At 44.5% G+C, this 12822-nt stretch overlaps 1 protein-coding gene across 2 annotated transcripts in view; it reads right to left on the minus strand.

Moving 5' to 3' along the window:
• Nucleotides 1-3190: 3190 nt before the first annotated feature.
• Nucleotides 3191-12822, minus strand: part of FERMT2 (FERM domain containing kindlin 2) — a 121010-nt gene continuing 111378 nt past the window's right edge. For both annotated transcript variants that reach the window (XM_063118199.1, XM_063118198.1), the window contains 3 exons: nucleotides 8429-8553; nucleotides 7150-7291; nucleotides 3191-4658 (listed from right to left, as the gene is read on the minus strand). In XM_063118199.1, coding sequence (XP_062974269.1) covers nucleotides 4485-4658; nucleotides 7150-7291; nucleotides 8429-8553 — 441 coding nt within the window. In that variant the 3' untranslated portion in view covers nucleotides 3191-4484. The remainder of the gene's footprint in view (nucleotides 4659-7149; nucleotides 7292-8428; nucleotides 8554-12822) is intronic.

A 12822-nucleotide genomic window follows, 5' to 3' on the forward strand; every position in this document is an offset into this window, starting at 1 on the left:
GGCTCTCCCACACTAGAGGCCTTCAAGAGGCAGCTGGACAACCACCTGTCAGGGATGCTTTAGGGTGGATTCCTGCATTAAGCAGGGGGTTGGACTCGATGGCCTTGTAGGCCCCTTCCAACTCTGCTATTCTATGATTCTATGAAGATCTGGAACATTATGGTTGTGAACAAAGGTACAAGCTACAGAGTGTTTGTAGGAAAGACACAATTGACACACTTTCCAAACTCCCCCACCTGCCCCAATGTTATTGATTTATTATTAGAATCAATACTAATCAGATGAATTAGCAACATTGGACATTCAGAGTATGAGAGGGTTTTGTTGGTTCATTAAAAATAAGGACTGTGTGTAAATTTTGAATGTATATATCATTATTATTATTACCAGCTTTCCATTACATTCGTATTGGCAATTTCACAAAATGGTGCCTGAACAAGAAGCAGGAATTGATCTGTTTCCACAGCAGGCAATAACCAGAAAGTTGGGTTGTTGTTTTTTGAAGTGTGAAAAACAGAGATTTTAGGTGTGGGGGGAGAGGGTGGTTTTGTCGGAAAAATTGGCACTAACACTGCAGATTTTGACTGTTGGGAAAGGTGAATTTGTGATGTATGTGTTTTTTGGGGTGGGGGAATTAAGTGATCAAAGGGAATGGGGGAAGAAGAGTTCATCTTTTAGAAATGGTCAAGATGATGCTAAAAACTATAGCTGCATTGATGCAGAAAATGTTACTAATATTTTACAAGCGTAAAAACTTTAAAACAGGTGAACAGATGAATGGGTTTAGGCACATAGTTCTGCATAAGGAAGAGGAAGTTTTCTCAATACTGAAATGGATGCTCCCATATATCCGAAAGAAGGTATGAAAGGAGGGGAGCTATTTAAAACATTGAGTACTTTTCCATGCTGTAGGCATTGTGTGTGTGTGTGTGTGTGTGTGTGTGTGTGTGTGTGTGCAGCCAGCGATGAAACCCTGTGCAGCCATTGGAGTTTCAGCAATTAAGAGAGTTTCAGCCCCTTAACTCTCATGGCTGTACTGAGGACTAAGAACGTATGGGGCTGGTGCTTTCAAAGTTAAAGCAGACCCAGTGCTACTTCTTGTAGTCAAGTGGTCAGAGCTTTCCCGACTGATACCCTCTTTGGCTTGGTTCAGATGCCCCCAAGCGTGCCCATGGATGCCACTGCATGGAGGAAGTCATGCCTGGCACATCACAAGTGCAACAGGAAGTGAAAGAGGGGAGGGAAAATTCCTCTAAGTCACTGACTGTTAAGATGGTCTCATTGGGTCAGACAGACTCCCTCCCCGCGAAGGGTGCAGGGGCATCAGAAACGGCCCTTGGTTTCCCCTCTCTCTCCTATTACTCCCTCTGTTCCTTCTGCGTTGAGTCCCTTGCCTCTTGTCTAAAAGCTCCATCACATCTAGGTCAAATGTGCAGTTCCTGTCCCTTCTCTGTCGCTTCCTGAAAACAGGAAGTAATTAGCCCCATTCTGTCGGGTAGGAGAGAAGCAACCGGACTGTCTCTGGGTTTTTTTGCAGCGCAACAAAGGCCAGAAGGGGCAGAAGACGCATGAGAGGCAGACGATGTCATGTGAGTAATCTGTGAGTGCCCAGTAATGAGCGTGCAGTAAAACACTCGTCGGATGGAGCTTTAAGGCTCTGCACTCAAGTCTCTCGTTCATTTCCTCATATTCCTCTTCACCTACTTAGAATCATAGAATAGCAGAGTTGGAAGGGGCCTACAAGGCCATCGAGTCCAACCCCCTTCTCAGTGCAGGAATCCACCTTATGTCTGATTCAGCATAAGCAATCCTAGCAGCCTCCAAATTCCTTCAAACTTCCCTCCCTCTCCTCACATCCTCATTTTGATACCAGCCTGGCCCTTTAACCCAACTGGCTTTGCTAAAATTGGTTATGTGATTCTCCTGCCCCCACCGCAATAAGAGGGTGAGGACAAAAAGAACAGCATGAAGCACGTTTGGCGTTTTTCGATCATGGTTGTGCTGTTACTCAGGTTGTGTAAATCTAATGTATTTAATGAAGAGGGTTTGGCCTTGATTGCCTTTATTGGCTTGGTAAGTTACATTCCAGCTCACACAGGAAGGAAGGAAAGAAGGACGCTTTCGATGATTATCCTTCCACTAGAAGGAACCTCTCTGCAAACTCTCCTGTAACATTGCTTTTTGATTACATTACGCTACCAATTGAAAGGCTACAGAGACAATATTTAGCCCTAAACATTTTTAGTCTGGCTTGTAGAACAGGGTGATTTATCCCCCACCAAACGTAATTAGCATTGACTTTGTAACATTGACTGAGCAACACTCACAAATACTATTATGGTCAAAAGATTACAGTTGTAATAAGAATAGATGCACCAGAACCCTTTTTGTGGAGTTGATGTGTGTATTGCTGGACATTCTCAGAAATGCGAAACACACTGAACTGCAAATTGGGCTGCTGGAAACAAGAAGCAGTTTAATATTCTCTTAGGGCAACTTTATTCTGTATAGAATGTGTTTGCTCTGCCCTTGGTTCAAGAAAAGAGGATTGGAGCTAAGAAGAAACCCCAGGGAAAGAGACGGTCAAATACAAATTGGTGCAAAGCCTGGAATGAGTTGGGAGGAGGGAAGGCCCAGTTTGGGGCAGGAAAGGCTCAATGACTGGGGCTGATCTTCTGGAAATGTGCTGAAGGATGTACCTGGAGGTGACCAACACCTAGTTCCAAGGATGCAGGAGTAACTGATGGCCACTGGCTGAGATGCAGCCCTGGTGCCAGTTTTATCTTTGAACAGGTGTATGTGAGGAAAGGAAAAAGGTGTCAAGATGCATAGGGGTCCATGGGCCAGATGCTGCCTGCCTGCCACGTTCTGTACTCATAACACTGTGCTTATAAAGCACTGTTTTTTTCCTTCTTGCTCTTACTGCACAGCAAGTAACGATATACAATCCGTTTTATCAAGCACAACAACCTTTTGAAGTCGGCAAGGCTGAAAGATAGCCACTTGCCTTATCCTAACGAATGAGCTTTTCAGCGGAGGAAGAATTTGAACTTGTATCACATCCAAGCTCAGCATTCCCTGCACTGCACCACGTATGGCTGAACCCACAATGAAGGGTGTGGATGTAGCCACCACCTTACAGGAATTTTCTTACAAGAGAATAAGAAGAAACTGACATGGAGACTAGATGTTAAATAAAAGATCCAACCTTTATTTAAAATACAATGCATTTGTACATAGTTTTTATCTCACGGACTATTGAACACAATACTGGTTTATCCCCTGGCATTGGGTGGGTTGGGGTCCCCCTGTGTGTTAGTGTTAATTTTGAAGTGGGAGCCCCCAATTCCAGGCAACTGAGTTTTGTTGTTAAGGGCATTGTGGCACAGCTATAACTAGGTCAGGATTTTAACTTAGATTAAAAACATACTGTAAGGCCAATACGCTTGATACTATTGCGATTCCTACTTTGGCTTGTAAGACGAGTTTTTAAAAGAAAAAGAAAGAAAAACCTGTACAATTTTATAAAATTTGTGTTTCTTTTTACATTAGTTACACAAAAACATCCTTATACTTCATAGACCTTTACTTCATATTGTAATGAAAAGTTTTTGCATATCATCTTAGGTAGAGAGTGGCTATGCTGGTGAATACTAAATGTATTTGTAATACAATATGGTGTAAAAAAAAGATAAAAGGTAAAGGAGAGAGAGAGAGAGAGAGATGCACAATATATAAATGATTATCAAACAGAAACAAGAAGTTAACAGATACACCTACAACCTAATGAAGGAATATTTTTCAAGGCCACGCATGATTGTTTTTGTAAAAGCCTCAGGCCCCTGCAATGGACCTGATTATGTAGTGCGAAAACTAAGGGGCCAAAGGGCACGGTCCACCAAGCACCGCTGCTGCGCATGGAAGTCCTTGGACAGCCCCCCCCATTGAAGTGAATGGGGAAAGAGGGGCAGCAAAAAGGCCTTCCTGGATTGCACACCAAAAAATTCTACCCTAAAATTAGGAAGGATGTTGAACACATGGTTGTCAATTTTACAATATATATATATTTGCTTAAAAACCTCACAAAACATGCATTAAACATGATAAATAGACTTCATATAGATTAGGCCCTGGGTATCTTTATAGTTAGATGGCTTTAGAGTTTTGTTTTTTTACTGATTTGGTTAGCTTACATCTGTCAGAAATTAACCTGATCAGCCCCCCCACCATGGCTGTCTTGCTGAGTGAGGAGGAAAAGAGGCACAAGCGTAGGCATTATGTGGTCTTGTCCTAGCAGATTAACAGAAGTGCTGTTTAGTGCACATACAAACTGGTCTGCTAATGCAAAGGTTTCCATGATATTAAAAAGAAAAGATACACTTCAAGCTTAACTTGATTAAGCAGCATATTTCAAATAACAGCTTTTGAAGTTAAATATTAATATGGCCATTGAGTTTATGTCAGTACAGGAGATCTCCTCCAACTCACACCCAGCCACTGGTCAGTTTGTAGAACATCTCTTCGTCTAAGCTTTCATTCTGGTCTTTTGCACGCGTGGACAGGAAAATGTAGCCCCCAATGAACTCATGCACCACTTTGCAATCCACTTCAGTGCAGATGAAGGACACTCGAACATCATCGGCAAATTCTACCGTTACCTTGAAGTGCAAAGACAAACAAATGCTTTCGGTGAACCTAAAGGGTTCCCCATCACAATATTCCCATCTGGCTAAGAGCCATTAATTTTTATCCTAATCTCCAAAGAGCTTGGGGCAACAGACACAGAGTTATTTCATTCTATCCTCACATCAGCTCCATGAAGCAGGCCAGGCGGAGTCTGAAGGACTTGGCCCCAAGCCACCTGGGACGCTGCATGGATTGTAGGAATTCAAATTCTGGTCTTTCTATTCCAACCCAAGACAACACAACGGCTCAAAAGAGATGATCCTTCCACTCATGGTTGGGACACAAGCTGATGTGCTCCCTTCCTCTTCACCCGCTGATTCCCCTCATCCATTCCTCTAGCCACAGATTGCCCATGACATCTGAATTGGGGGAATTGGGTAGTGCTAATCTCCAAACTATGGTACGGAAGCACACTTAAATCATAGTTTATAGCTATGGCTTTAAGGTTAGTGCTAACCAAAGTATTCCCAATTTAGGAATTAGAGGAAACTGATGCATAAGAAGGTATGAAGTAACGTGCAAGCAGGCAGGTTATTCCCAATCCTCAAATGACAATTTGGAGGACTGGAATGTGAGGTCTGAACTGGACCCACTGGCTCTTTGATGGTCAAGACAAAAGTGAGGGTTAAGATGGACTTAATATCTCGCTGAAGACAAAAGGAAATGTAGCTGGTGGAGAATAATGGATACTAGTGAAGTCCCGGGTTCAAATACCATCTCAGTCATCAACCTGCTAATAGCTTTAAGGCAAGCCATTCTCTCTCTCTCTCTCTCTCTCTCTCTCTCATTACTCTACTTCCATCTGCAACATGGGTATAATAAAACTGCGGTAACATATGTGAAGTAGTGCTTTGAACACTTGAAATGCTATGTTATATTGTGTTATGGCTGTGATTAGTCCCACAAAGCAGGACATGCGTGTAAAAGCAAATCCTGCCCATGTTCCCCAGCAACGCATACTGCGTCCGATACTGGAGGTGTCATACACCCATGTGGGCTAGTAGCCATTGATAGTCCCATCCTCCAGGAATTTGTTCAATCCCTTTTTAAGCCGTCCAAAGTGGTGGCCCTTTACTACATCTTGTGGCAGTGAATTCCAAAGTTTCCTTTTATCTGTGCTGAATCTCCCACCAATCAGCTTCATGGAATGACCCCAGATTCTAGCAGTATGAGGGTGAAAAATGTCTCCCTATCCACATTCTCCACACCATGCAGAATTTTGTACACCTCTATCATGTCTCCCTTTAGCCTCCTTTTTTCAAAGCAAAACAATCCCAGCTATTGTACCCTTCCCTCATAGCGGAGATGCTCCAGCCTCTTAATAATTTTAGTTGTCCTTTTCTGTCCTTTTTCCAACTCAACAGTAACCCTTTTTTAGCTGTGTTGACTAGAACTCTACACAGTATTTTAAGGGCCTGTTCAGACGATACTTCAGGCTCTGTGGTTAGCTTAACTGTGGTTCTCCAGGGTTAGCACTAACCACAAGCCATGCTATCGCACACAACACTCTAAGCCACATTTAACACTGCTGCAGAGGGTCCAAATGTGGTTAGTGAGTGAGCAGGGTTTAGCAAAACGCGTCGCACAAGACCCCTTAAACCCAGCTGCTTAACCAAAATCCTTAACCAGCACGTTTTAAGGTGTCTTCTGAACAGGTCCATTGTGTGGTCGCACCATAGACTTGTATATGTGGGCAATTAAGCTGAGGGGGGGGGGGAAACTTTCAATTGGCATCAATAGACGCTTCAGGCTTTGCAGAATAGATTCAGGGCCCAGAGAAAGTGCTTCAGGCCCAAGGCTCCATAGACCCAAGTCTAGCAACGCCCCTGCTTGTACTGATCCTATACAATTCCATGTTTAATTCGACAGTGTAATTCTACTCATTGCCATTATACAGTTGTGAGAAATTATATCTTATTATGAAGTTCTTTCTGTGATTATTATACTTAAATCAACACAACTTTGGCTGTTCTGCAAGATTTGGGGGCTCTGCTCTCCCCTCCCCCTTTTTTTCTAACGAGTAACACAAAGGACACATTGAGTTAGCTGCTCAGTTAAGAAGAGGAGAGACTGACAGATATACAAGATGGCTGAACCCCTCAAAGACTAGTTTGTTTTGGCTTTTTAAAAAAGTGAGCCGTGATAAGTTGACTAGGAATGCTAAAAAGGAGAAGTGCAGATGTCCAAGAAGCAAATTAAAAACAACTTGAATAATAAACAGGAATTAAAGTCAGTAAGCCTTGATGAAATTCAGCCAAGCAGCCTGAAAGAGCGACCTCAGACGTACCGGCCATTCTACTTGAAAACTCGCTGAGAATTGCTATCATGGTGAAAGCTCGAAGGCAGCAAATATAGTCTCGGACTTCATGCAAACAAAACCAAAAGGAAGTGTGGTGGCCAGCAATAGCCCACCTGGGAACTCAGCACGCCCAGAGAGCTTTGCGCACACGCCTGCCTGCTTACCATCTTTATTTCCCAGTTCACGTTCCACTGCTTCATGTTGCTGAAGCGCCACGTCTTGATGGCGTCGCTGGTGCTGGCATCCATCCGGATCAGCCGATTGTAGGCGATCCCAATAAGCTCCTCCTTCTTGCCCCCTTGGAACCTGCAATGACCACATTTTATAAACGTTCTTATTTTTTTAAAATGGTATTAAAGTTTTGTTTCAAATTGTGCACTGGCGTGAGAGTGTTTTAGCAAACAAGGCAGTATATAAATGATGATGATGATAATAATAGATCACTTTTTATCACTGATTCGCTCTTATGTCCCAAAAAGTGCCCGTGAAAAGGACTGATTTGACCCCAGAGAAGCTCATCCTATCTATGCACAAGGGGGGCTTCTGACTGACTCCAGGCCCGCTTCCCGACTGGGAGGAGGCAACCCTTCAGCTCACCTTCCCCCCTTGCCTGCCCTCAGTCAGCCTGTGCTCAGCCAGGGTCACTCTGCCCTGTGTCTCTGGCTGGCAGTGACTGAGCCATCCATCACTCCTTATACAGAAACGCCGGGGAAGGACCTGCTCTTGGAGGAAGCTGCCTGTTCTGCCTGATGAAGCCAATCATGCCAAGATGCAGCAGGCAGGCTCCTCTGCGTGGGTGGCACTTTGGGAACCTTTAATCCTTCAGATTTAGATCTCGTGAACACCAGCAGTTTTCGTACAGCAGAGCATATGGGAACCAGGAATCTAGGAAGCAGCCTTATCCTTAGTCAGACCACGGGTCCATCTAGCCCAGTATTATCAAGACTGGCAGCGGGATCAGATCTGGAACCTTTTGCATGCAAACCAGGTGCTCGGGTACCACTGTGCCATGCTCCACCCTGGCTGAGCAATGGTTAATACTGCTCTCCATTATATTGATAAGGCTACACGTGTTTTTAGCGCTCTTATGTTGCTTTCTATTTCAGCTGGTTTTGTTGTTATGAAACACCTTCAGTGATTTAATTTTGGAAAGGCTGTATAGGTGTATTTTTTAAAAAAAAGAAAAGAATGGTTTCGCGCCTTTACTCAGGTTATGCGAAGTGCACTTTCCCTGTGCCCAATCCCAATGAGGCAACGCAGGAATGGGAGGCTGCACCATTAAGGCCACAGTTTCATGCCCATGGTCATGGACACTCATCTGAACCCATGAAGCTCAGGTCCCCATCTCTCAACATATCAAATCAAGGTAGCGCACACTGCAAGAACAGCTCTTCCATCTGCACGTGGACGCATACAGCTGGACGACTGCATGGAACCACAGACCTTGCAATGAAGTGGGTGATGCCAAACTCTGGCAGGGACTGCCACGCTTGTATAAATCTCATTTTGGCTTCAATGAGGCTCATCTGAGCCACGTTCTGGTGCGCCTCCAAGATCCGGGCAGTGATCTGTGGGGGAGAGACATAGAGACATGAGGCAACCGCCCTGCATTTAAGGTGAGGTATTTATGTAACTGGAAGAGGGTGGGGGAAGAAATGCAGGGCAGCACCAAGACTCAGATGGGAAAAGGGGGGGGGGGAGGAGGAGGAGAGGAGGAGGAGAAAATGAATTAAAAAGATCCCCACATGTTTTCTACTCAGTTATTCCCCTGCCCTTAAAGGTATAATAGTGCCTCTTGAGGTTTATATCAGTGCTAATTTTTGAGCATTACTTCTGGACATGCACTTTCCAAAAATTGCGGGTTGCTGCTGTGGTTATTTATTTTTATTGTTTAAAGAAACTGGATATTTGCAGAAACAGCTATGCGCCCACTTATCCTGTGAGGGGAAAGGGGGGCTCTGAAGCATCTTTGTCAGATGAAGGAACGGCTAGGATGGTGCAGAGACAGTTTTTCTTCCTCCGGAAGAGGAAATGTCCTGGGAGATTGTGGGTCATGTGCTTCATGCACATAACTGGTAGACAGCATCAGCTATTTGCAGGATGTGAAGCTGGGACAAAAAGCTGAAAAAAACATTATCTGCTGAAGCAGGGTTGGGCAACTCGTGGCGTTCAGATGCTTTGACCTACAGGTCCCATCAGCCTTAGCCAGTAAAGCCAATATTGAGGGATGATGGCAAAACAGAAGTTTCCTACCCCTGGCTCTACAGCAGCCTTCCTCAACCTGGGGCGCTCCAGATGTGTTGGACTACAACTCCCAGAATGCCCCAGCCAGCTGGCTGGGGCATTCTGGGAGATGCAGTCCAACACATCTGGAATGCCCCAGGTTGAGGAAGGCTGCTCTACAGCAAGCCAAAAAAAAAAGTTATTCCTCTTAATATAAATAATCTGGTTGGTAGTTGGGCTTCCTGTAATCCCACAACTACTTTTAAAAGACAAAAGTAGCACAAAACTATTTTTCTACCCCTTTTGAGTGTGGAAAATAGAAGAGGGGTGGGTAAGCAGCCTCTGGAGTAAAATATCGACTTTGGGCAAAAGGTTCTACTGCCGGAGTTTGCTTGTTTGTTTATTTATTACATTTTTATACCGCCCAATAGCCGAAGCTCTCTGGGCGGTTCACAAAAAATTGGTGTTTGGAGCTGTTCTGCTTCTCCCTGTGGTTCTTCGTTTCTTTCCTTCCCTTGCTTTTTTCTATCCTAGCCTTTGCCGAAGGGTTGGAATGTTAAAACACACACACACACGCAGACACCAGGCACGTTAGCAAGAGCAAAATACAAGATACAAACACACTGCCAAAGAAGCTATGCACTCTGGTGTTGAGGGCTGGCCGGGGGGGGGGGGGAGGCAGGCAGGCAGGCAGGCGGGAGAATATACCCTCCTCATCCTTTTCCCCTTCATTCTTCAATAAGCATTCCACATTCACTTTGAAAGGCTGTTAATGCAGCTAGGGAATTCTTCATTCGCCTGCAGAGAGTAGCGAAGGCTTTCCACAGTCAGCAGAGGCTGGTGGAGGGCCGCCCCGCCCCACGTGCCACTGCCGAACTATTACAGATATTAGGCCCGTCTGCTTTGCTTAAAGCTCTACAAAGCCAGGCCTCGCTCCTTCTTTGCCTTCTCCCTGGAAGGGCCAATGCCCTTTTAAGGGCTGATATGAAGGCATCCATGCACATGCAGTCACCACAGGGCGGTGCTACGGGGGCTGCACGATGCGTTGGTCGGCAAATCTTTCACCACCTCCACCATTGCGGTGCCTCCTTCTTTCTTATTTTATGCATTCCAGAAAAGAACCTGTGGGCCATCTGCTTTATTGCCCTTTATTGACTGTTCAGCACCTAGCAATTTAGACTATTTATTTATTACTACTATTAAGACAGAGAAGGAACCACAGCAGCAGCTACATAAGCAGAGTGCTATAGAAACCTAGTTCACTGTGAGGGCTGTTGCCGATCCGTAGCTGCCTTTCCGTCTCATGGACCTGAAGCCAGGTGTTCAGAATGGGATCAGCGAGAGCAGATGCATCAGAACTGTGCTTTTTCCACAGCTCACTGATATATAGCTTATGACCTATAAAGCCCAGGCTACCTGAACGATTGCCTTCTCCCTTATGAACTAGCCTGGGTTTATGATCTTCCAAAGAACCTAAAGAGATCTGTGCTGGATCAGACCAAAGGTCCATCTAGTGCACATTCTGTTCCCACACTGGCCAACCAACCCAAGTAGGACATGAGTCCAACAGCACCCTCCCACTCACGTCTCCCAGCAACTGGTATACAGAGCCGTACTGCCTCTGAAGACTGAGTTAGCTCAGAGCCATTGCGACTAGTAGCCACTGATAGCCTCTCTCTTGGCCTTGCTGCCATCAGAGGCATGCTTCATGGGGACGCAAGACTGGGCCTTTTTGGTGGCTGCTCCCAGCTTCCGGAATGCCTTGCCATTGGTCCCCTTCTCTGTCGTCCTTCCGCCAGACGGCAAAGACGTTTTCATTCAGGCAGCCCTTTGGCATGAAAGCTAATCCGTTGATAAAAGAGAATTTTAACTGGTTGGTACTGATTCCTTTTAACGTTATGTTTTTAATTCGTTTGCTTTATGCTATGTTTTAATTAAAATTTTGTTTATAATCTGGTTTGTATCGTAGCTGCCTGGAGTGCCAATTTCTATTGGGTGGTAAGGCGGGATAGAAATTCATTCATTAATTAAATACGTCAGCTGCTCTTCTAAGCTAGGACGTAGGACATTTAGAGCAGCTCTGCTTCTTCAGTCCCTCCGTCTGTCTAGCCTAGTATCCTGTTTCCAGTGGCAGCCTACCAGCTGTTTCACATAAGTATGATATGAAGGCCAGAATCCTCTATTTGTCCTCCAGCAGCTGCTACTACGGGATGTGGAGGTTCCATTTGGTTCTCAACATTATTAGTTGTATCTGATCCCCTTAGAAAACCAGTTAAAGTCAGTGTCCACTGCCACGCCTTGAGGCAGGGATTTCCTTAAGTTCATTATGCATTGCATCAAGTACTACTTTCTGGAGTCAGTGCCAGAAAGCAAAGGAGGAAACACAAGAGTAGCTACATTAGCGCTGCACCACAGAAACACAGCAGACTTCTGTTCCAGAAGCAGGCATTAGAGAAGCTGTCTGAGGGTGAAGGGGGAAAGACCACCCCATCACGTATTTACAATGCTGCTACATAGCGTAAAATCACACCAAAGCATCTAGATTTCAAAACACACGCTGCATTTCTTGATAAGCATCTGAGAGTCTCTTCTCTGCTTTTAAGGGTATATTCACAAAACTGCAAAAGTCTTAAGTGCTTGTTTATTTTATGTTTGCTGTCACTTACCAAGTCTCTTATATAGCCTGGCTGTAGAGGGCAAATGCGAAGGAAAGAAAAGGAAGCAGAAGGAAAAAAAAAAGCAATCAGAAATATGGCAATAAAGCAAAGGGAGGAAAATGTGCAAATTATCAGCAGCAATAGTTCAAACCAATTTAAAAACAAACTCAAAACCTTTCGCATAACTTCCCTGGGGAGAAAAGCAGCAAGAAATGAACATGAGCATGGAAAAAGGAGCAAAAAGGATCACAGCAAGACCTTAATTCTAGGGTAATGGGGAGGCAATGTTGGACTCTTTTTCCATGGTTCACAATATTTTGAAGAGGTCCAACTTTTCTACGTTAATCTTTTAAGCCCACGTGCTGACTGAGTTTATGGGAAATGGAAAAACAAGCAAACCAAAGAACAAATATAAAAATGCTGAACCTCATCTCAAATTAGGGGACGAGTAAAAAGATTCTACAGTTGTAATCATGTTTCCTGCAGCTCTTGATTTTCAGATCCATATAATGGGGGCGGGAGAGAGAATTATCAGACAAAAATATGAGATTAAAAATAACTGCAAAATAAGTGAAAAGCAACCACTATTTCCGGAGTCTGCTGCAGAAAAAAAAAGAAGTCTTGTGACTCCTACAGTTCCGGAGCAACAACTCCTCCAATCATAGACAATCCGATAGCGAAGGGGGTTCTCTTCCCACTCTTCTTTTGCAGGGAGTGATAGTCAGACTTGGCTTATATTTAGGAAACAATGAAAAACTGCATTCAAAGACTACAAAGCGTCCTTGAAGTACTCAAGCAACGCTATGCCACCAGTCTCTCTGATTCACACACAGGCACTGACCACTCCACAGTTGAAACATCGCAGGAGGACTACCGCTCATACACCAAAACCAAGAACCTCTCCCCCCCCCCCAATGACACCTCAAAATACGATGACTTCTAATGGGGTCGGTTCAC

Source organism: Elgaria multicarinata, chromosome 2 (assembly GCF_023053635.1).
Source record: "Elgaria multicarinata webbii isolate HBS135686 ecotype San Diego chromosome 2, rElgMul1.1.pri, whole genome shotgun sequence".
Classification (NCBI taxonomy): Eukaryota; Metazoa; Chordata; class Lepidosauria; order Squamata; family Anguidae; genus Elgaria; species Elgaria multicarinata.